The 21,846-nt window shown below is 41.1% G+C and overlaps 1 protein-coding gene across 1 annotated transcript; it reads right to left on the reverse strand.

Moving 5' to 3' along the window:
- Positions 1-2,016: 2,016 nt before the first annotated feature.
- On the reverse strand, positions 2,017-21,442 carry CDPF1 (cysteine rich DPF motif domain containing 1). Its single transcript, XM_061476456.1, has 4 exons — positions 21,385-21,442; positions 10,901-11,024; positions 8,584-8,695; positions 2,017-2,929 (listed from the first exon to the last, which is right to left on the reverse strand). The coding sequence occupies exons 2-4, from the start codon at positions 11,011-11,013 to the stop codon at positions 2,783-2,785; spliced, it is 372 nt and encodes a 123-aa protein (XP_061332440.1). The 5' UTR covers positions 11,014-11,024; positions 21,385-21,442; the 3' UTR covers positions 2,017-2,782.
- Positions 21,443-21,846: the final 404 nt, after the last annotated feature.

The raw sequence follows: 21,846 nt of genomic DNA on the forward strand, positions 1-21,846 counted from the left end.
ATGTGTCGCAGATTACTGTTTTCCATCAAGAATCTGGGGATTTATTAAGGTGATAAAACAGTGATGAAGCAAAAACTGCAGCAAAGGATAAAGAATCACATTTCTTCCTCAGCTGTGCTCAGCACTGAAGTCCTTATTTTTGAGCAGTAGAAAGTACGCGGAGAACCTGATGAAACCAAACTGCAAAGGTCGTTCTCATCTTGAAGAGTAGGCCTTGTGGTAAGTTGGGCACGATGGCATTTGGCCCATAAAATCCCATATATACCAGAATTATGATACCGAGACCATAATGCTCATGTTCATTGGGAATATGCGAACACGGAATACCTAAGTTTTAAAAGCTGGGCACAGATGATAACCCTTTGTCATTCCAGGAAACAGTAAGTTGCATATGGGTCAGCCTTCTTTCCTGAAAACATGGACCAGAGGTAACAGAACATATCTGATGGCCCTGGGCTACAAACTACTTTGTGGTACTTGCTGGAAGTGTGCTTTTCTTCACTTAAAAGGTATGCAGAACCACGCACTGTGAAGCAGAGGTATCCTTAACTTGGCTCTTTGTACTGTACTCAAGATAGATAATGAGTTGTACTGGGCCAAAGTAAAAATCCTGTAGTTACAGATTCTGTTACCTTTCAATACATGAGTCTACTCCCTCTCCACCATTAAGCTGTGGTTCAACTTAATAAGTACTTAAAGGCAGGGTCATTTCTGAGGGCTTAAAGTGACTCTTATATCTTAGCAAGATGGTAAAGATAATGATTAAGTTAACTGCATTTTTCTTAAAGGGCACAGATGAGGTTGAACAGGAAGGAGAATAGCTCAGATACATGAAATACTGCCCAGCACATTAGTGGGTGCATTTCCCAGTGCCAAAACAGATTGGGCGTCATACAACCAAAAGGCACGTTCTCATTTAGATGGGAACTGTGCAAGCCAGGCTTTTAAAGCCTATTTTCAAGCTAAGAGTTAAGATGCAACCTGCTGCAAACATTGTGAAATACAGGAAATAAAATGTTTTAGAAAAACATTTGCTGGTATAAACATGTGATCTCATGTAACTGTTGCTTTCTGTCAGCTTGATTATAACACTAGAATTTTAAGACGGAAAAGTGCTGTGATTCTTTTTTTAACATCTCTCATTCTCTTTACAGTTGATGTTTTAGCATGGGATGTCCTTCTGTTACTCATACAGGGCAGATAGGTACACTACAGCTTTTAAGCAGATAGGTACACTTACAGTTTTTTGGTGTGCCTAACATGAAAATGAAATTTCCAATTTTATATAAACTTAATATCACTTTCTTTAAAAGAATAGGCTCTTGTTGCTGCAAAAAAAAAACCCTGAAATACTGATTTTTTACATGTATCTTTTTCCCCACAATTAAAGATATATATATATATATTTTTTAGGTCTTAAGGCATCTAAGAGCTTGAAAAGGGTATGAATAAGTCCATTATTGCTTCTCTAGTAACTGCAAGAAAATCCAGTCCTCGACAGAGGACACCAATATACTAAGTTCAGAAATTAAGACAATTTTAGGATGCCAAAATAGCTTAAAGGTCTAAAAAACACTCACTGAAATAATGTTGATTTCTTTTAACAGACACACAGTTCATTCTACTAAAATGATCACGTTTAGATGCTGACATAACGACAGATGATGGGGATGGAAGAGTTGAGCAAAGAGATGTTAACCAAGGCATTAACGGGTTCTGAACCACTGGCCAACAAAAGCTTGAGTAAACACATGATTTCATGGTTAGGGAGCATTCTAGACATATCCTTAAGGTGTGGAACTAAGTGGTTTTTACATAAATGCCACTTAATCTTCCCTGTAATTAAGACAAAGTCAGCATAGATAATTGTGAACCTTATTTTTGAGCTAAACAAACTACTGCTTTCCCAACAGACTGAAACCCCTATTCTCACTGCAGTTTAATTGCCCAGTTCAGGAAAGAATTAAACTTATTAGCTGAACTTTTCTATTATTTCCAGATTAACTGATGTGACAGTGAAAAGGAAGTCATCTTTACTTGTAAAGTATAAACCAGGTATATTACGGATCCTCTCCTGTTGCTGTATTTATGTGGGCTTAGAAGATTGAGGGGAAAATTACTGCAACTGCAAGTAACTTGTATCTTTCTTTTCTTTTATTATTATACTGGTATTCTATTACAAGAGCACCTACTTTCAGAAATCTAATGCTATGATAGTATTGATGTTCTAATCTTGAAGAGTCTACGTATTGCTATGGGTATCTGTGACATTTTCTTGTAACTATTTTATTTTAGACTTAAAAATAAAGCTTTGACTTCCATGCTTATTGTAATCTTATCAGGACAGCTCTGTCATGTTAACAGTTGGTGTACACTGACATTCTTGGATGTATACTGAATTAAGCCAGATAAATCTGTCCCAGATTTTCATAACACTGTAGGAGTGTCAAGAACAATACAAAACATTAAACTAACAAATACGAAAACTGGGACATGGTTCCTATCCTATGCACTGTTCAGTTTTTTACTACATGCGCTTTGCATGATGACAACAGGCTTGTCTGCCTTTCTTTCTGGCTCTTCAACACCTTCAGGCCATACTGCTGGCACTGCAATCGCTGCATGACAATGTTTGAAGCCAAGCCAATTGTAAGGAAATGTGTAACTGTGTTCTGTAGTAGCGAGATGATGAAGGTCACTTCTTTAAAAGGAGTAACATGATAGTCTCCAAAGGGAGAAAGGAGAACTGGCCAAAGAACTGTCTCTCTTGGTCGTTCAGTATTTACATTCTTGTATCCGTTTTTCTGCAGGAGGATTTTTCCTGGGGCTTCCTTTTATCCATATCTTCTTGTATTTCCAAAGGAAATGCTTTTAGATTTTCATTCACACAAGGGAGGCAGAACCTCTTCGAGTAGAACAGACTACATTCCTGCAAAGAAAGTAACATTATTAGCAGGATAAACAAAATGGAACTGCTTCCGTTCCAGTCTCATTAAACCACATTTATATTTAGAATTATTCTAAATTAAATTCTTCTTCTAGGTTGAAATATCCCAGCAATTTTGCTTCTTCCTATTCAATGACTAACATCTGGTTAGAGGTAACTGATTGAAAAACAAAAATGTTGGGTCTGTAACACTGCTAACCAAACCAGTTGTGAATGAAACCTGTCAGATCACAGCGTTATTCCACTTCAAGAGCAGGGAAAATACCTTCTTTGTGTACAACGGCTTTTATACTTTGCCATCAAAAGTTCAGAGAAGAGACATCAGCTCAAGCTTTAGCACCATGTATGTTTTTAGTTTCTAATCAGTGAGTACATTTACTTATTCAAGGTAAAGGTGGGTAATGGATGAGATCTCGGTTTAATTGTCTCAGCCAATTTACAGCACAGAGTTTGGGCAACTGGAAGAGAAGCTTATTAATGTATTATTCCTTTGCCCTGCAGCAAGACTGAATGAAGTCCATGGTTCTCCCTGCATGCTGATCACTAAATTCCAAATAGGATTTAATGGGTAAGCTGGTTCTGGTATTGCTGATGGATTATTCTTGGGGATTTAAGCATGAATAACGATATCAATTTAGATGGCTGAGGACATCTTTTGGGGAGTAATGGATTCCACTGCATTTTTCCTAAATAGCAAAGTTTTCTCTTGCCATGGTCATTTGTGACTGGCCTTTCTCTGGGGGCTCGGCTTGGGTATTTCTTCTTTCCTTCCTTTTGTATCCCTTGTCACTAGTGAGAATTTAGCAGTAGATGATTTTATCACAATCTCTATCAGCCTGCTTCTGTGCAGCTTCCAAGCCCAAGGAACAACTCTTCTTCATCCATTGTCCGTTTCTGCGCTGACTGCCAGGCACCTTCGTATTGAGAGCTAGCATGAGGACTTGGGTCTCTGAAAAGCCCTGAAACTGGATTTCAGTTGCACAACCTCCAGAGCCTATTGTTTTTTGTCTCTTGGTGTCCCTAATACTTTAAGCTGCCAATTAAAAGTGAAGATTAGAGTTTAAGTTGGCCGTGCTATTTTTGTTTGTGTTGCAAAATGACACACAGCTCCCCCTGCCTCCAGGTTAAGTTCATGGCTCCACAGTGATGGCCGCTGTGCCACCAGGCAATAGCAAAGCAGGGGAGAGGCTTTTCTTCTGTTCTGCAGATGGGGAACTCCGATGTCAAGGCGCAGCTCCTCACAGATATACAGGTGCTCAACTTACATTCTTTTAGCTGAAATAAGCTGCCAACTTTGGCCAGTGGGACTTAGACAAATGATGAATATGAACCACTGCGTATCTGAGCGCTGGGCCCATCACTGTAGAGCCATGAACTCAACCTGGGGGCAGGCTGTGGAATCAGAGTGGTGAGGCACTGGAACAGGTTGCCCAAGGAAGTGATGAATGCTCCATCCCTGGCAGTGTTCAAGGTCAGGCTGGATAGAGCCTTGGGCAACATAGTCTAGAGTGAGGTGTCCCTGCCCATGGCAGGTGGACTGAACTAGATGAGCTTTAAGGTCCTTTCCAGTCCAAACCATTCTGTGATTCTGTGATTATTCAGCCTAGCTGTTGTTTTAAAGCCTTACAAATTACCCTTACTATGTACAGACAAGCCCTTCTTTGACCATTATCCTGATAGGCTTCAATGCTTAACTGGAAAATTCTTTAATAGGTTTCACCTCTTCCATGACCAAGGCAGGATGAGGCCATTTCAATTTCAAATCTAACTATCTGGTTCAGGCAAAACTGTGCTGACAAAGCATACTGCCAGAGTTTATTTCTGTTGTGACATGGATCATGTCTGGAAGTAATATATACAGGGATAGTATCTTTATCACACTTGTCAAGGAAGTTGTATGTAAAGGAAAGGTTCTGCCTAACCGTGTCCAGGATTGACCCTGCATGACTGGAAGTCGAGTGGAAAGTAGCTGTAGTGTTACATTTATCACTTAATACCTACAGTCATGTCCAAGGTCAGTATCTAGTCACTGTCTGCTGAGGTGAGCAATAAAAGATGAAACTTGCTCCTTGTCCTACTTTCTTCTCCAAAAGACACCTCTTTCTTTTCCTATGTTTAATGAGTGTTGCAATAAAAAAGAAGTAACTGTTTTAAATTACTAATATGGTGAGATGGTATCACTTCCTCTTCCATTTTCTGAAAGGGAAACAGGAAGAAGGGCACTCAAGCTTCCTAAGGACTTTTAAAAGCATTTTTGTTGTCTTCCTTTCTGTGGGGTTTTGACATGTTTTAAGACATTACAGATAATAATTAGAATTATTTCCAGTTGGACCACAAATAACAACACTTACCAATACACTGTGATAATGATTGGTTCTGTAGGGTGATGGACACTGCAAGCTGACTGGAGTAAATTAACTGAGTGGGGCTTAAGAGAACATTTGCAGAAGTGAGTTTATGAACATTAAACAGAGCAGTTGTTAAGTCCTGACTTTCACTGGCAGAGCAGCTGTAAGGGAAGCCACTTCAGCTAACACAGGTTGTCTCATGAAAAGCCTAAAATCTGATCTGTATCTAAGCCTCCTTAGATACAAAAGCTACAGGTTAGTCCAGTACAATTTTGAGTCAACACAAAAATGAAAGCAACCTGCCACTGAAAACTTTCCATCACTTTGGTCCAGCTTCTTTGCCAAAGAGACCCAGGAAAGCACCATCTTCTTTAGTTTCAATTGTTATGTTACAACATGACGGACAGATTCGGAACAGGACTGAGTTGATCTACTTGGGTCAAGCACAAGCAGGAACCAAAACCAATCCACAGAGATATTATCCTAATTTCATCTCTCTCTACTGCCTTGGATGAGTCTTTGCTTCTCTGGACTTTTAATTTTCCTTACATGAAAGAGGAATAGTATGTGTTTACCTACTTTGTGGTGTGGGTGTTTAAAGCACTAATCTTCATTTCTGCAGGTCTCTTTCAATGTTACCTAAGCAGTATTGCTAAATACATTTTGAAACCATAGTCATAGATGTGATTCACTATCTGGCCTGGCCAGTTTGGTAAGAAATTTATTCTCAATTATTTGCAATCAAGGTTTTGCTTTGAGTGATACCATCAGGGGAATCTTGAAGACTCAGATAACAAGAAGTAAATGATTGATATATTTCCACAATGGGTGAAATAGGCAGGAATGTCAAAAAGATTAGAAGGGGCTTCTATTAGCTCATTGCTAACATCCTCTTTACATTGTTATGCTCTAGAAGATTAACAGAAATAATTAATAAATCTTTTTAAAAGAAAAAGCCCCACCTTCATTCAGAAATGCACAGTGAGGAAAGATACTGAGAGGCTAAAAGGCTGTATTTCTGACAGATTCAACTGCCAGACTTGGAAATGCCAGTTGAATCCTTCCTAAATTCAAGAAATTCATTTGGGAATGAAGACAGCTAAATGTGCTCAAGTTTGCCCAAAATGTGCCAGAACTGCCAGTCTTCTGCTGTAAAAAAAGAGGGCTAAACCTGACATGTCAGGGCAGGAATCAAGCTCAAAAGCCCAAACTATCTGACTAGTTGCATCTGCCTCTACAACTGGCTCTGTGGGGGAGTGAGTCAACTTCCAGCCAAGACAGTGACATTGTCACTAGGAGGATCTTGCTCACATGTGTGCTCTGCCTCCACACAACTGCCTTTAGCTACTTGGCACTGGAAATTTGAGCCCAGCTATCAAAGACGTAACCAGAGAGCAGTGGTACTTCATCTGACTCCCACACAGTCCTCAGGTAGTTCCAGAATGGAAAAAAAATCATCTCAGTTGCAATCCCTAGTCTGACGTTCTGGTGATTCTCATTCATTTAAATGACAGAAGAGACTTCAGAAATAGGAAACAAATTTAATCAGGAGCAAGGTGCTATTCCACACTCCTCTTAGGACAGGGGGTCAAATCCATCCTTGGTGCTAACTCCCTGCAAATCAGAATAGCAGCTAAACTTGTCCAAGTGTGCCAATTTACTTTTGGCTGCGTTTGTCCAACCCTCTAAATTTTGCCCTGTAATCCGACCCTTTGTTTTGCTCAAGAGAATTTCCTCAAGTCCCCGCACAGAAACTGTCTGGCATTGGCCTATGAGCTGTCTCAGTTGCCCAGATTACCTCACCTCGTGCTTTGAGGAGGCCAGGAGTGTTACTTTGTGAAGATGTAGATTTATTTATGTATTTATTTTTCATGTTTGGTGCCCAGTTATAGCTCTGGTGGGACAAAGTTTTTAGCAGGTCTGTTTGTTTTAAAACTCCCACTACTAGCTACCTGCAGTAAGGATCATGCCGCTGGACCTGGCACCTAACCACTGCAATTACAGAGCAGGCTGAAAAGGTTGAATCTGAAAACTACAAAAGCTGACACTGAAGACCCAGGTGTGCTCTTGCTAACAGCTCCTGCTACTAGCTGCACTCAGATTTAAGCATGTTACTCTAGGATAGCAAACAACCACTTTGAAAGAGGAAGCCGGGATCTGGCTGGCATTAGGGCAATGGTGTTTGGCATAACAGATACATGCCATTGTCCATGTAAACAAGGCAATGATGTCTCCTTGTGGGTTGAATCATACATGAATCCTGACTACTGCAGTCCCGACTCTCTTTCAACCACAGAACTGGCTTGTTGAGGGAAAGGAGTGGAGCCTAAGTTTTCTCAATTCATTTTACTGCCTCCAAGACGCACAGTACAGCCTCCAGACACTGATAACTGTGTAATAACTTGTCTTCATTTTTGCTTTGAACTCTCAGCAAACAAAGGGGCAAGTTCTGCACTGAGGAGAAGGAATTAAGACAACTGTAATTTTACACCACCCTTCTGGATCGCACTCAGATTTCATAGTTTTAAGGTTGCCTACCAGCTGCTACTCAAATGCTTTCTTCTTCAGAGAGCTATCATGCCACTTCACAGCTCTCCTCCCTGCTCACTTTGTACATTAACTTTTGCAAATAGGATGGTAGCCCTGTGATCTGGACAAACCTAATAATCCATGGATAGAATCATAGACTGGTTTGGTTTGGAAAGGACGTTAAAGCCCATCTGGTTCCAACCCCCTTGCCATGGGCAGGGACACCTCACACTAGACCATGTTGCCCAAGGCTCTGTCCGACCTGACCTTGAACACTGCCAGGGATGGCGCATTTACCACTTCTTTGTACAACCTGTTCCAGTGCCTCACAGTAAAGAACTTCTTCCTTATATCCAACCTGAACTTCCTGTTTAAGTTTAAACCCATTGCCCCTTGTCCTGTTGCTACAGTCATTAGAGGCAAAAAAGAAAAATCTATTGTTGGGTATGGTATGATCTACTGAAACTTTAAGGTCTTAAAGTGACATACAATCTGCCTTGCATTTCCTTGTGCTAGGAAAAGAAGTGGAAAAGAATACTCATTGTGAGGTTGGACTGTGCTCATCTGTATATAGGACACTCGAATTGCTGATCATTTTCCTTTAGTACAAAAAGCTTTATCTGTGGGAATCCACAAGAGCATACAATTAGCTTGCCTTACAAATAGGCTGTTTGTTTTTTTTCTGTTTGGTCTTTCTCCAACAAGTCACCAGGACTGAAACAAAAAGAAGCGCAGCAGCTTGTTTTACTTGTTACTTACTGTACCAACACACACTGATCTGCCACACAAACTGCAATGAGACCCAAGGATGAGGAATTTGTCCTTGTCAGGGGTGAAAGGATCCTTCATGACGTAGCTTTCTTCCAAAAGCCTATAAAAAAAAAAAAAAAAGAGTAATTTCAGGCTTTTAAGGGTACATTTCACCGTAGGGGAGAGTTGAAAGGCTGGGGCAATTGTGGAGGCTGAAAAGGTATCAGCCCTTTCTACCTGACTTCCTTGGCCTGGTGTTGCACATGAGGCAATGTAGCTCATATGCAGCTCCTTTCTTCTTCAAATACCAACGTTGTGGCTGCCTTAAGTCCTATACTGCACTTCCTATGTGTCTTCTAAAACTAGGGGAATTGGTGATCATTTTAACATTGTCTTACCATGTTTTTCTCAGTGCTCTACCTTGAAGTATTTTCTTATCTTCCATATTTCTGACAGGCACACCTTAGCATGGCCAACTTCAGTACCTCGTCAAGTTAGCATTTCGATTTCACAGCTTTTTATTAGAAGTTCTATTCCAAAGCTGTGTGCATGACAGTATAGAAAGTTTTTACTGTTCTTAGTTATGTCACTGCTGTAAAGCTACAGTTCCCACCTCTTGAAAGCTGGAGCTACTGGCACAGAGCTTTGCAATGACCTGGAATATGCTTACTTTATGTCACAGACTCCACTGTTTGCTTCAGGGTATTAAGGGAGTGTATTTATTAATAATTTGGCAATCTGCTTGAGAAAGACTAAGGCCTTATTCTTCCTGTGAGCTCCAGGCAAAGTATTACAGAAGTCACTTGGGTGCCTGTCTGCACACGGCATCCTGCAAGGCTGGCTTATTGCTGGACTTAAATCAAACTCAGATTCTGTAGTAACATGGAGTACAATATATATTTTAAAAGGTATTCTTTTAATTCATATTGCCTTCTCCTTGTCTACATACATACACTCTTATGTGTGCATCTTTGAGTGTATTCCTTTTTCTTTTTCATCTCCACCCAAACAAAAAATGGTATGGCTCAAGCCTTCCATAGGAAAGATCAGGCATTTTATCATTGGAAATCACCTTGCCAACCAGTCTCTCAATATACAAAGACTGGATTGCCATTGCAAAGTTTCCCTTGCAAGATTCAGTTAATGTAACATTGTCATCATCTGTGCAGAGACCTGGCCATTATACAAGCTTTTATGTCTGGCGTATGTTTCCCACATCAATTGCATTTAGGACATATGAGTAGGCCAGAAAGAAAGCCAATCAAGGTAGTGTGTAAAGCTACTTCTTATATGCATGTATAGAATTATTATGCTTCAGCATTATTATTTTGCTTTTTGAATCTCAGTCACCTAAATAAAGCTGAGATGATAACAGAGAGCTTGGATAACCTAAAGTTAAGATTATGTTCAGCTTTGATTTAGACTCTTCAGGAATGGACCTGATCAAAGGTAGGCCATTGCTCTGCTGAGTAGAAGAGAGAAAACCAGTAGCAGTGTGGGGTTTGGAATGATAAAAATACAGCTGCCCAATAAGAACGGCCCAAGCATGTAGTGATCAACAGCTGTGTCCATTTTGTAAGAAATTAGCAGTCTTACTAGGGTGAAACACTGAGTACATGCCTGACTTCCAGTTCCTGTGAGTTCCTGGCCATGCTTGCCTGACGGGTTCGTTGACCAGGATGGACACAACAGAGCAATTCATACAGTTTAATGCCTGCAGACAATATTGTAATGGCATAGTTTCTGGTCAAACTATCCTTACTTTGCAGAGATGGAAAAGGCTTTGGTCTCCTAAAATATAAATTTGCACTACATTTCCACACACTTAAATACCACACAATGGGCCAAAGAATTGTCTAATTCATGCAAAAAAGCGTGGCTGTTCAGAACTCCAAGTCAAACAGCTCTTAAAAAGTGTTTTTACCATATGTATTTAATTGATTCTGTGTTTACATGTTCCCCTGCTGACACAGCTGAAAGGAGAGGGCTATTCCCAAAACTGATAGGCTGACAATCAACAGCATTCTAGTTAGAAAATAATGATATAGTTGTATTCTAGGGTGGTCAGTGGGGTTAGGAAGTAAGTTAAATGAAAATCTTAGCACGGTGTTGATGCAGATTTGGAAAGTTGATTTTTGTCTTTGCTATGAATGCTAACAATTTTTAATATTTCTTCCCGTTGGAAATAGGTCACTTTAAGTACCAAGCCCCATACTAAGGGGCAGTATGATATGTTACTGCATTCACGCACTCTATGTCATTCCATGGTACAAGGCTTCTAATGTTCGTAACATAAATAACATCTGTAGTATCAAAGACTACTTACACAATAAAGCGTGTGTGTGGTGGCTTCTGCCCATAGTATGTGTATGGAGCTGTTAAGTTACATAGCTGACATGTGAACTCTCCTGTAGGCTGAACTTCTTTGGGAGCATCCATCTTTAAGCTACCTACAAGCAACACAAACACCTTTTAGTGCCAAAATGCAATACTGGGAACATTCCTGCCTGCAAGAAGATTAAACTGATGTGGGACATCTGGCTATGCAGATTAAAATCCAATGGAAAATTGACTACTGCAAACCTTGATGAGTAAATCTTTTCTCCTAAATCAAGTTGGTTTCTCTGTCCCAGTTACACTTACAAATCCCTTAGATAGCTTTAGGCTTCACTATAAAGTTCACCTGTTAATTTGGAACTTCATCCATAAAAGAATTTAGGTAACAAAGCACATGGCTGTGATCTGGAAAACCCTTTGCCCAACCAAGGCCTGCACTCACTCCCAGTTCTGCAGTGCCTGTCTCCTCCTCCCTGCAAATGGAGCCATGAAAGGGTTTGGGACCCTGCTCAGGAGGCAGGCACCAGAAAGGTGGCACTGCAATGATCTACTACATGTTTTTCTTCGCTTCTGGTTCACCTTTGAATGGTTTTGGAATCTTAACCCTGGCTCCTTCTTCTTATCTGGCTTCCTATGGAAATGAGGCTGATGTAATCACCCTGTGCCTAGGGTGATTACTGTGATTACTGAGTGCTGGCCCATACAAGTCACAGAGGACAGAGGAGGAGGTGGCACCTTTACAAAAGTTTAGGTTCTATAACTTTCATGAAAATAGGCAGAAGAGTGATACTCTGCTTTCCCCTCATGGAGGATACCTATGTATTTCTATGAATCAGAGAATCTACACATAGGAAAGCAACTGTATCTATCTGAAATACTTCAGACACTAATTACAAAGTATAGCTATCTGTCAATGAGATATAAAACCTAGAAAGCCATGTTTCATCAGCTTTGATGCTTACAAAATGACTTATTTAACATCTTGGCCATTGGTTTACACTTGGGAGCTCACCCTTCACTAGTACCACTTTCATACACCAAGCTTTTCAGAACGTGGTGTGGCAAGTATGCTTTTGGGACTGATTTTGGTGTGCATGTATGATCAGATCAAACACAGCTAACCATGTTATTTGTCCCCAGATTTGCACTATTCACACTTTTCATGGCATGCAGTTTGCTGATGCAAATCTGCCAGCTTTTTTAAGTGAAGCAGAGGTCGCATCAAGCTGTTAGGAAGGTGAGCAGTAGGAACTCGGATTTGAGCAGTATCTCAGCAGTGAGGTTGTGTGTGCTCGCAGCTGAGCAGACACACAGCCTGCCAAAGGACTGCAGCTGATTCCCACTCACCTAGCTTTGCAGTCATACCCTTCCCTTACAGAGCTGATTCAGTTCACTATGTGAACATCATGAAGCAGTCTTAAAGCACACAAACTGGACAGCTTCAGATGAAACTAAACTGAAAAATGTGCTCCAGAAGCACACCTAATACACTTCAACCTGAAGACCTAACTAATGGCCATACAGTCTACAGGCTAGCACCAGAGGTAATCTGAAACATCCTAAAATATAGAGTGAGCAGCTGGTATCCACCATCAAGCACCTTGGTTTACGGTTTCATTCTTACTGCATCTCACCAGTTATTATTGTAGTAACGAGTAAAAGAACTACCTTTTTTTTTTTTCCTCCAATGTCTTTTTCACTCTTATTTTAGGGAACTAAATTGGCTTGCAGAGGAATCCAACAACTGTTAACAGCAGTTCAAGGGAAGTGGCAAAACTACACAGCCAGGAGAAAGGGAGGTCTGAGACGAGAGACCTGTATTTCCCTCTTTCAATGACAGTAAGCTGCTATTTCTGCTCACCCTATGTGGTGAAACTGAATCCTTAGGGACATATGCTGCTAAGGTGAATTAGGGGCAAGGTGAAGCAGAGTTGTGACTACTTGTCACCTAATGTTCCAGAAGAACAGGGAGCCCCAAGCTATTCAGAGGTTACAGAGGCTTCATAACAGACATCCAGTTCAGAAAGCCCTAGCCTTTTAAATTTTGGGAATAATCTCCCTAACCCCATAATTCTTTCACCATCATCCTTTCTACTTCCATTCCTGTCATTTCAGTGGTACAGGGAATTCTTCAAATGTAACACAAATGGGGGTGGATACTGGTTTAATAAATAAATATGACTTATGAATACTTCTGGCAACTACATTTTTTCAAAAGTAATGTAACCCGTGGATATTGTGTATTTTCTCTACCTCATAGGGCTGCTTGAGAGAATTTAGTTAACTAAAGTGCTTTCAGACTTTTCAGTTAGATATAAGTCATGGACATCCTACCCATTTCTCCCTGTATATTAAAACTGTGATTCTTCAAACTATTCACAAACTTGACTAAGAATACGCTTTTTGAACCCTGCCTCTGCATTTTAGGATTACTAGGTAAGTCCCCTGAAATATATCTAAATTTACCTTTTCTGTAGGTAGTCAGTAGCATTATCAAGACACCAACCTGTCTGAATGAGATTCAGTCCAGTACATTTTTTATAATTTTTTGTAATCAATCTTTTTTTTTAAATGGGAAATAATTAACCCCACAGAGATAGAGTATGGAAAGTCACTTGAATCAAACAGAAAAGAATATCATGGTGATATTTTCTTTAAAATAATGCAAAGACTCAGAACAACAACAACAAAAAGAAGTATTTATGGCAGTGAGGGTCATAGACCTTGGAATGAATGTGTGCTGATTCCAAGTCAAAATAACAGCCATGGGTTCAGAGCTGAAGTACGTTAGATATAGAAACACCTGCTCTCTTATAGTCCATTGGCATGTAGAACAGAATCTGTTCAGTGACTACCACTGGGAAGGAATGATATCTATGTACGAACAGATTTTTGGCTATGCCAGTTGAAAAGCATATGATCCTGCCTGCAAGGCACAGATGAATTTATGATGCTTTCCATTTTACTCCCAGCTTACAAGTCACTGGTATCAGCTGTATCACTTGGTATAAAATTGGTATCAGTTTTACTTCCCTGGGAACATCATTTGTCTACACAGCAGCACTTGGGAATGTTAGTTACCAACTCAAGGTGTAAAGTGAATGTATAGATTTCAGAGCGAATGCTTCAATTCAGAAGTTATATTTATTAGTTACATATATTGCTATTAACCAAGTAAAGCCATTTCCCTTCTTAAGAAAGATTCAATGGCAAATGTAACAAGCTTTTAGTCTATGCATGTGCTTCACACCTTTAGTCTAAACAACCAAGCAAACAAGTCCTAAGATGCACTCTCTCACACAAGGCTTCCAAAAACCTCGTATGCAATTAAAAGAACTGTATGTCAGATAGCAAACACACAGAAGCAAATCTGGGATAAAACCACAGTCGAGACAGACACTGGTTTATCACAGAGTAAGTTTGTTGGTTTGGCTCCATACACCATTTTAGTAAGATGCCTGATATGACAACTATGACAGGGTGTCTGCCTCCCCTCCACGCAGACATATAAAGCGTGAGTGAGAACTTCTTTCTTTCTAGTATGCCAACAACAGGATGAAGGATCTCTTGAGCAGATAAAAGTCTAGGGCACTAATCCCTTCATGACAATGACAGGCAAATTTCTGACCTCAAGTTACTCAAATCATCACCTGTGCTACCACTGGCTTTTTGTCCTTTCCCTGAAAATTTCTGAAGCAGCAACATGTCCCAGTAACATGTCTAATATCTGCCTGGCTGGTACTGAAGAAGTCTTTCAGAACAGCTTGTTTAGAACTAAACTCTGCCCAAGCATTTGCCATTTTGGCTGGAAGCTGCAAGGTACTTAAATGCATACTTACTTTAAGCACATGCAGAGCTCTCCTGAAAAGAACTCGGCTACCCACACATGCTTGATTACGAAGCAAACACGGAACTAGCATGCTCAGCAGAAACTTGCCAAGTCAAGCCCAGAATGCTGTAGGATATGTGTGAGGTTGGCCCATGTGTCATGGCGAAAGGTAAAGAACACAGATTTGAATGCCATACTATGGAAATAATCGCAATGAAAGAAAGGCGCAGGTTAGACAGTGATACAGGAGTGTTTCTCCATGCTGTCTGTGACTGATACATGATATGGATGTGGGGTAATGGCTCTCAGTGCTGTTCTCTAGGGACTCCTAAAAACTTCAGGGCAGTTCTGCTTAGAGTGTTCTGCTAACAGGCCTGGAAGGCATGCCAGAAATAATAAATCACCATTAAATTGTCAGGGTCAGTGGCAAAGTAGCAGCACAGATAAGTAACCTGATTTTCTTTGCTTCAAACCTCATTAGCACAAGTCTTTACAATGCATAGGTTAAGCCCTTCTTAATACTCCACAGGAGACTCATGTATTTCTAAGTCACTGATAAACTAGAGAAACTATACAAGAAACAAACTGCTGATAGACGCAGGCTTTGATTTGAAAGGGTGTCAGATAAAACCAACACTGACACACCTTTAATCCTCTCCAATTAAACCCTTGTTTCTTTTACTTGCCAAGATTTTCCTGCAGTATCCACTGTTGATGACAATGACCTACTATAATATTCACAGCTTGATTCTCTATGGGAAAGAGTGTTCTCTCATAGGAGGGCAGGAGCCAGTAAGTTCATAGCCTGGTAAATGCTAACTTATTTTGCAGTGTGTGGTGTGACATAAATTTAGAGACACTTTGGCACCAAGAATGCACTCGCCTCCTTCAGAAAATTGCCTAATTGCTTAGATAGTAAATGAAACAGCAGAACCTTCTTACTTGCTGGTTAATCCCCAAGTGAACAACTCTCCCTCCAGTTCCTCCATGTTACTGGCCTGAAGGCATGTTTAGGTCACCCGTTGGCTGCCTCCCTGCTCTTCCTTTGAGGTGGCTTACCTTGAGTTCAGCATAACAAATTAGCCCAGGAATGCAATTTCACCAAGCATGGCCACTTTTTACATCTTTTACCCTTATTACCTCTTACAAAGATCACTTGATTGAATTAAACCTTGACTTGTTGAAGCAACTTCTCCCCTTAGGCTGCAGGGACTGTGCTGGTATTGCTATGCTTTCTCTGCTCTGAAGGAACTGAGATTGCTGCAGCACACAGGCTTCTCTCTAGGTATCACAGGGTCATATCACAGGCCCCAAGCCCTGCTTTTCAACAACAGCTTGTGCAGATTCCCTGTGGATATCCCCTAGGACAAATAACCTAGGTAGTCACAGATGTGAGCATGTTTTCTGAACAGTTGTAGGGACTGTAGGGTGTGTCAGATGAGCAATACGGACAAGCAAATCAAAGCACCACCTTAGGTAAAAAGGCTTTATGAACACAAGATGAATCTCTAAAAGGCATCTATTGAGAAGACATACGATTTAACAAAGCTGAGAAAACAAAACTTAAAAAAATCTAGCCCAAGTACTCCTTACTTGAATATGGCAGGCAGCCAGCTCTTAATTAGCATTTAATAATCAAGGATCTCAAATTAGGCGAGAATGTAACAGCTTCACACAAGAACGCTGCTAACCAGCAGGTACCACTGTCCTCTAGTGGACACATAGGACCTGCACTGCCCTGGTGACTAGCGGTATCCCCGTTAGTAGCTGCAGGGAATACTCGTCTCAGCACCTCAGCTGTTGAGAGTAACTTAGTTGCAAAAGCCCAGCTAAGCGGATCACACAGTAGGAGTGAATGACAGAATAAAATAAAAGCAAGCTGCCTAAGCATGCCTGCTGGAGGCCATCTCCACGTTTGTTTGGAGAGGCACAGTGTGTGGTGGATCTCTTTTCCGTGTAACAGAAAAATTAGTCCTGATAGAGGAGGGAGAACTATACTGTCATTAGTTCTTCCTTCTCCCAAGAATTAACCTCTCATCATACCAGGTTTTCTGCTTAATACCCCTCCTTCCTCTTCTCCTTCTCTTCCAACATGCCTTCCTAAGCAGAGTATAAAGCTTATCACGTCATCATCCATGATGCCATTCTAACATTCTATCAGTAAAATGGCCTAGAAATTAAAGAAAGGCAATGCAAGATTATTGCTCTTCTCACAGCACAGTTACAGGGACTTAGAAGAGAGGAGGTTAACTGCAGCTCCCTATTATAGCTTTGTTAGATTAATATCCATAGTGGGGAAGAATAAGTCAGTAAGGCTCTATTAATATAAGTGATGATGATTCCTTTTAAGTTGTCCTTAAAGAATAATTAAGGACACTGTTCAACAGAGTCTAAAAATAGGAACTCCAAGAATTTGTGGAAATACATGAGGAGAGGCTAACATGCTGTTTCAGGAAATAAGACACTGCAACATGCCATAATCCTGAAAGAAATAAATATAGCTTCACTGATTTATCTCCCTACAGAAAGCAAAGTTGGTACTGTAAGGAAACACTCAGCTCCCACTGTGTGGGGTTGCAAGTTACAGTGTCCTCGCTGGGACAGCCACTGCCCACTTTCCCTTGTGTTCAGCATTAATACACCTGTGGAGATTTCTTTCCAGTAAAATGTGAATGAAGCTGTCAGTTTGTTAGGACTGGGCTCAAGCAGAAGACTTCATAATGAAGTAAAACAAAATCTTCAAAAAGAAAAGACAACACAAAACTATTGGTGGGGCAGGGGGCATGGGGTAGTGTCAGCTTCAAGAAAGCCTGAGAATAAAGAAAGATCTGTACCTACTACACTTAACAACTTTCTCATGCCCATAGTCACACACACACACCTTCATACAGGCATGCCCATTTCCTCCAAACAACATGTTCATCAAGTTTTGTTATCCCAGCTGTTGAGAAGAGCGAGCACAAGAAAACACCAGAATATTTCCAGTGTGTCTGACAAAGCAAAGAAGTCCATTGTCACTCAACCCTTAGAAAGTTTTCTTTTCCAGGGTACTTGCTGGGAGTTCTATTACAAGAACTTACAAACAGGTGCCTTGTTTCACACCTTCACACAGTGGTCATTTTGGTTTTGCCCCTTTGGTTACATTTTACATTGGAAATTAATCCTTCATTCAGGGGCTAACAGCTTCAAGACTTCCTAACTTTCATCTGGTAAATTCATTTTTTTTCTAGCCATGTAGCAACATGAAATAAAGTGAAACCAGACAGGTACAGACACTGAGTTTTTTGCATTTTTTCAGGTTAGTCTGTTTGCTCCTCTCAGACTTTGCTTCCCTACTTGGATTACTGTGCCTAAAAAACAGGCAGGTACTAAGGCTGCACTTACTTCTTCCAACACCTGATACTCTCATCAAACAGGTATTGAGGCACATATACAAGAACCACTTCCACAATTTTCTGCAGGACACAGAGAAATTACGCTTATCGTTAGGCAAGTATGTGGAGACATTTTGCAATAGACAGCCAAGCCATTTTTGTGCATGCTCTGCAGTCTGCACAGCCTGTTCTCCAGAACACATGTGTTTATGTTCTTCCCTTCAAGAAGTTCTTCTAGACAAATTCGCTGCTCTGTTCATCACAGGTAAAAGAGGAGAAAGGTGGGGTTTTGCCATGTGACAAATTTAATCATGGATAGAGAAGTGTGGACCCTGGAATTCTCTATAAACAGAGTAAACTGCCCCTACTGGGTCATATGCTAGGAGGGCAGATGTTCAAAATCTTTGCAATTGTGTCTTTTTGCCCAAACAGCTCAAAATCCAGTGAGAATTAGCAGCATCCTCAATGTGTCACAGATACTTAAGGAACTTTCCTTTGTTTTAAGATCTTCGTCTGTTCAGCAAGCATAGATGTGTCTGACTAAGATTTCACCGAGTTCCAAGAGGAAAGTCTGGGCTGCAGAGTAGAGCTAATTAAGCAGGAGAGTTGATGGGGTCTTGACAGACGTTTTACATGCCATATGCTTACATCAAGAGTTTTCAAAAGTACTGGCCATAGCTAGATAGATAAGGCTTAAGAACGCTGTGATGTCTGTTACAGAATTAAACATGTTTTCTTTTTGCACATATGCACAACTCTAAGTGTGGTTAACTAGTAGTAACTTTACTCAGTGTTAGACAGAATAAATGAAAATGCGGGGAAGAAAGCTTAGTGGAAAATTGTTATGGCATGTAGTTATAAGGAGACTTTACAGGAGGCAGCACAGTTCATGTTAGCTGGCCAGTAAAAAAAATAAAACATAAAGCAGGTGAAAAATGCTTTCATTTTTTACCTGCTCAATACCCAAGGTATTGAGAAAAGGAACATAACAAAACACCCTCTCTTGCTTTATCCTGGCCTAGAGCAAAAGCGAAATCTCGAACTGTTGCAACCACAGAGATAACTTATTTATTAATCCAAATCTCAAGTTTTACTTATCTATTTTGAGTTTTGGGACTCTTTGCAGTTTTTTGGTTGACTGACTTTTGTGCCAGTAAAAGCACTGCTTTAGGAAATAGGCCAGTGCAAAGGTAATGCACAGGCTAGGAAGTTTAGCATCTCAACAAACCTAGGGAGTAGATCTTAATTCCAATTCAGGTTAACAGCAGAATCCAATCCACTGTTATTTATCACTAAATAAAAACCTCCTTTGGTCAGAATACCTCCAGGCAACCCCAGATTGCTGTATATGTGCAGAGTAAAACTTGCAGGGGATCCTCCACTGTCTTGATGTAACCTTATCATATTTGTAGAGATCACAGATGTACATCTTGACTCTACTGGAGGCAAGACAAAGTGAGACAAGGTATAAAGTAACACCCTTGTAACAGCTACTTTGCCTGGCAAACTTCTCTGTTTACATGGAAATTAAGGCATAAGGAAAACCTTATTTATTTTTTTTTTTTTTGGCATGGAAGCATGAAGGTCTTACATTTTACATTTTGTTTTGTATAAAACATACAATTTCAATTATAAGCATATAGTTAAGGCAGTGTTATAATTAGTTACACTGACATAAAAGGGTTTGTATCAATACAACCTGTAAACTACACCAATTAAGGGAAATTAATCAGCACATGGTGTCTTTGCACCACTAATGTCCATCCAAGCTGATACACTGGTAACATCGCCAATCTGATCTAGTTGAAGATGTCCCTGCTCATTGCTGGGGGTTGGACTAGATGACCTTTGAAGAGCCCTTCCACCCAAAAACGTTCTATGATTCCGTGATTCTGTGACTACAGCAGGGGAAAAACCCTAACAGAAAAAGAAAATAAAAGCAAATGTAACCAGTGCACAAACCTGTGAGTACTAGTATAACTAGCCGCTAGACATAAATCCAATTCTTTGACTCACAGATGTGTAGAGATGGAAGACAGCTCAAGAGATTACTTAGGCCATCATGCCTAAGGCACGACTGGCTTTATTTTGATGGCATTTTGCAGTGTCTGTAGAGACTTCAACCAACCCAAGTGCCTTAGAGACAAGTAACAGGTCAGCAATCAAGCCTGGATTGAGTATGAAGGAAAGCCATGTGATTAACACCTCTCCTTAAGCAGAGACCATTTCTAGCATCACTGAGATACGGATATATTTATTACTATATAGGCTCTCAGAGCAGAGTCAGAGAGAAATTGTGGCACCCCATCTCTCATACATCTTGCAACCTCCCCTCATGTCGCAAGAGGAGTTGAGCACCCAATTATTTACATAGCTCTACAGCCCTCTAAGCCTAAGATTGTAGTCCCAATACCACCTAACCTAAGTGCAACCTCAAACTGGAAATGCCTACATATGACAGGAAACAAGGGTTTCCCCCAAGATCTCTGGAGTCCTTCAAGCTCCACCTTTGTGTATATCCAAGAGCAGTACCCTCAGACAGCTCAGAATTTCCCTGGAATACTCTCCCCAGTCTCCTCTGAGGCTGCATCCTGTAGCTCCAACCTCAGCTCATGCAGTTCCTCAGAAAAAGCAATCTATGGCCACTACATTCTATTACACAAAGAATATACTTTATGCTAAAAGCCCTGTGTTGAAGAAAAGTCAGAATCAAGCTTTGGCTGTAGATCCAGAATCATGAGTGTCTCCCAGTAAGCAGTCAACCTGCTCAGCAGGCTACTCTCAAGAGACTCATGCTCTCTCTTGACCTCAACGCTTTCCTCACTTGGTTCAGAAATCTGAAGGGAAGAGGCAGTTTAATTCATGCTCTAGCAAGTCAAGCACCCTGGAGGTGGGAGGTGCAGACTTTAAACCTTCCCCACTCCAAGCAAATCATAGAATGGTTTGGGTTGTAAAGGACTTTAAGACCACCTAGTTCCAACCCCCTGTCGTGGGCAGGGGCATCTTCCACTAGATCATGTTGCCAAAGGCTCTGTCCAGCCTGGCCTTGAACACCGCCAGGGATGGAGCATTCACCACTTCTCTGGGCAACCCATTCCAGGGCCTCACCATCCTTACAGTAAAGAACTTCTTCCTTGTATCCAACCTGAACTTCCTCTGTTTTAAGTTTAAACCCATTACCCTTTGTCCTATTGCTACAGACTCTGATGAAGAGGCCCTCTCCAACATCAAAGGGGAAAAAAATCCACAGTTTGAACTCTGCGCTCCCACCTCTGCAGGGATGCTTTGGCACTGCTGTGCGCTCCGATGGAGAAGCCTCCACAGCAACCGCTGAGCCAGCCCGGGTCCTGTCCGAAGGAGGGAGGTCTTCAGTAAGGGACCACGGCTGATAAGAGCACAGAAAAACCTTTCTCAGATCCCAGCTGACGTGAGAATAAAAACTCGCTCCTTTCAATAATACAGAATCATAGAATCACAGAATAGTTTGGGCTGGAAAGGACCTTAAGATCATCTACTTCCACCCCCCATGCCATGGGCTGGGACACCTCCTACTAAACCATGTCACCCAAGGCTCCGTCCAACCTGGCCTGTTGCCGGGGAGCTCAGGCTTCCCACGCGGCCAGTACACCGGGGGGGAGAGGGGAGCCCCGGTTCTGTTCCGCTCCCTTCGGTGCACCCCCAGGCCAACTCCCGGGCACCGCGACACGCACCATACCGACCCGACCGCTACCA

This window comes from Pezoporus flaviventris, unplaced genomic scaffold, assembly GCF_033815535.1.
Source record: "Pezoporus flaviventris isolate CSIRO_AGI_PZ_B2104156 unplaced genomic scaffold, CSIRO_AGI_Pfla_v1 ptg000096l, whole genome shotgun sequence".
In the NCBI taxonomy this organism is placed as follows: domain Eukaryota; kingdom Metazoa; phylum Chordata; class Aves; order Psittaciformes; family Psittacidae; genus Pezoporus; species Pezoporus flaviventris.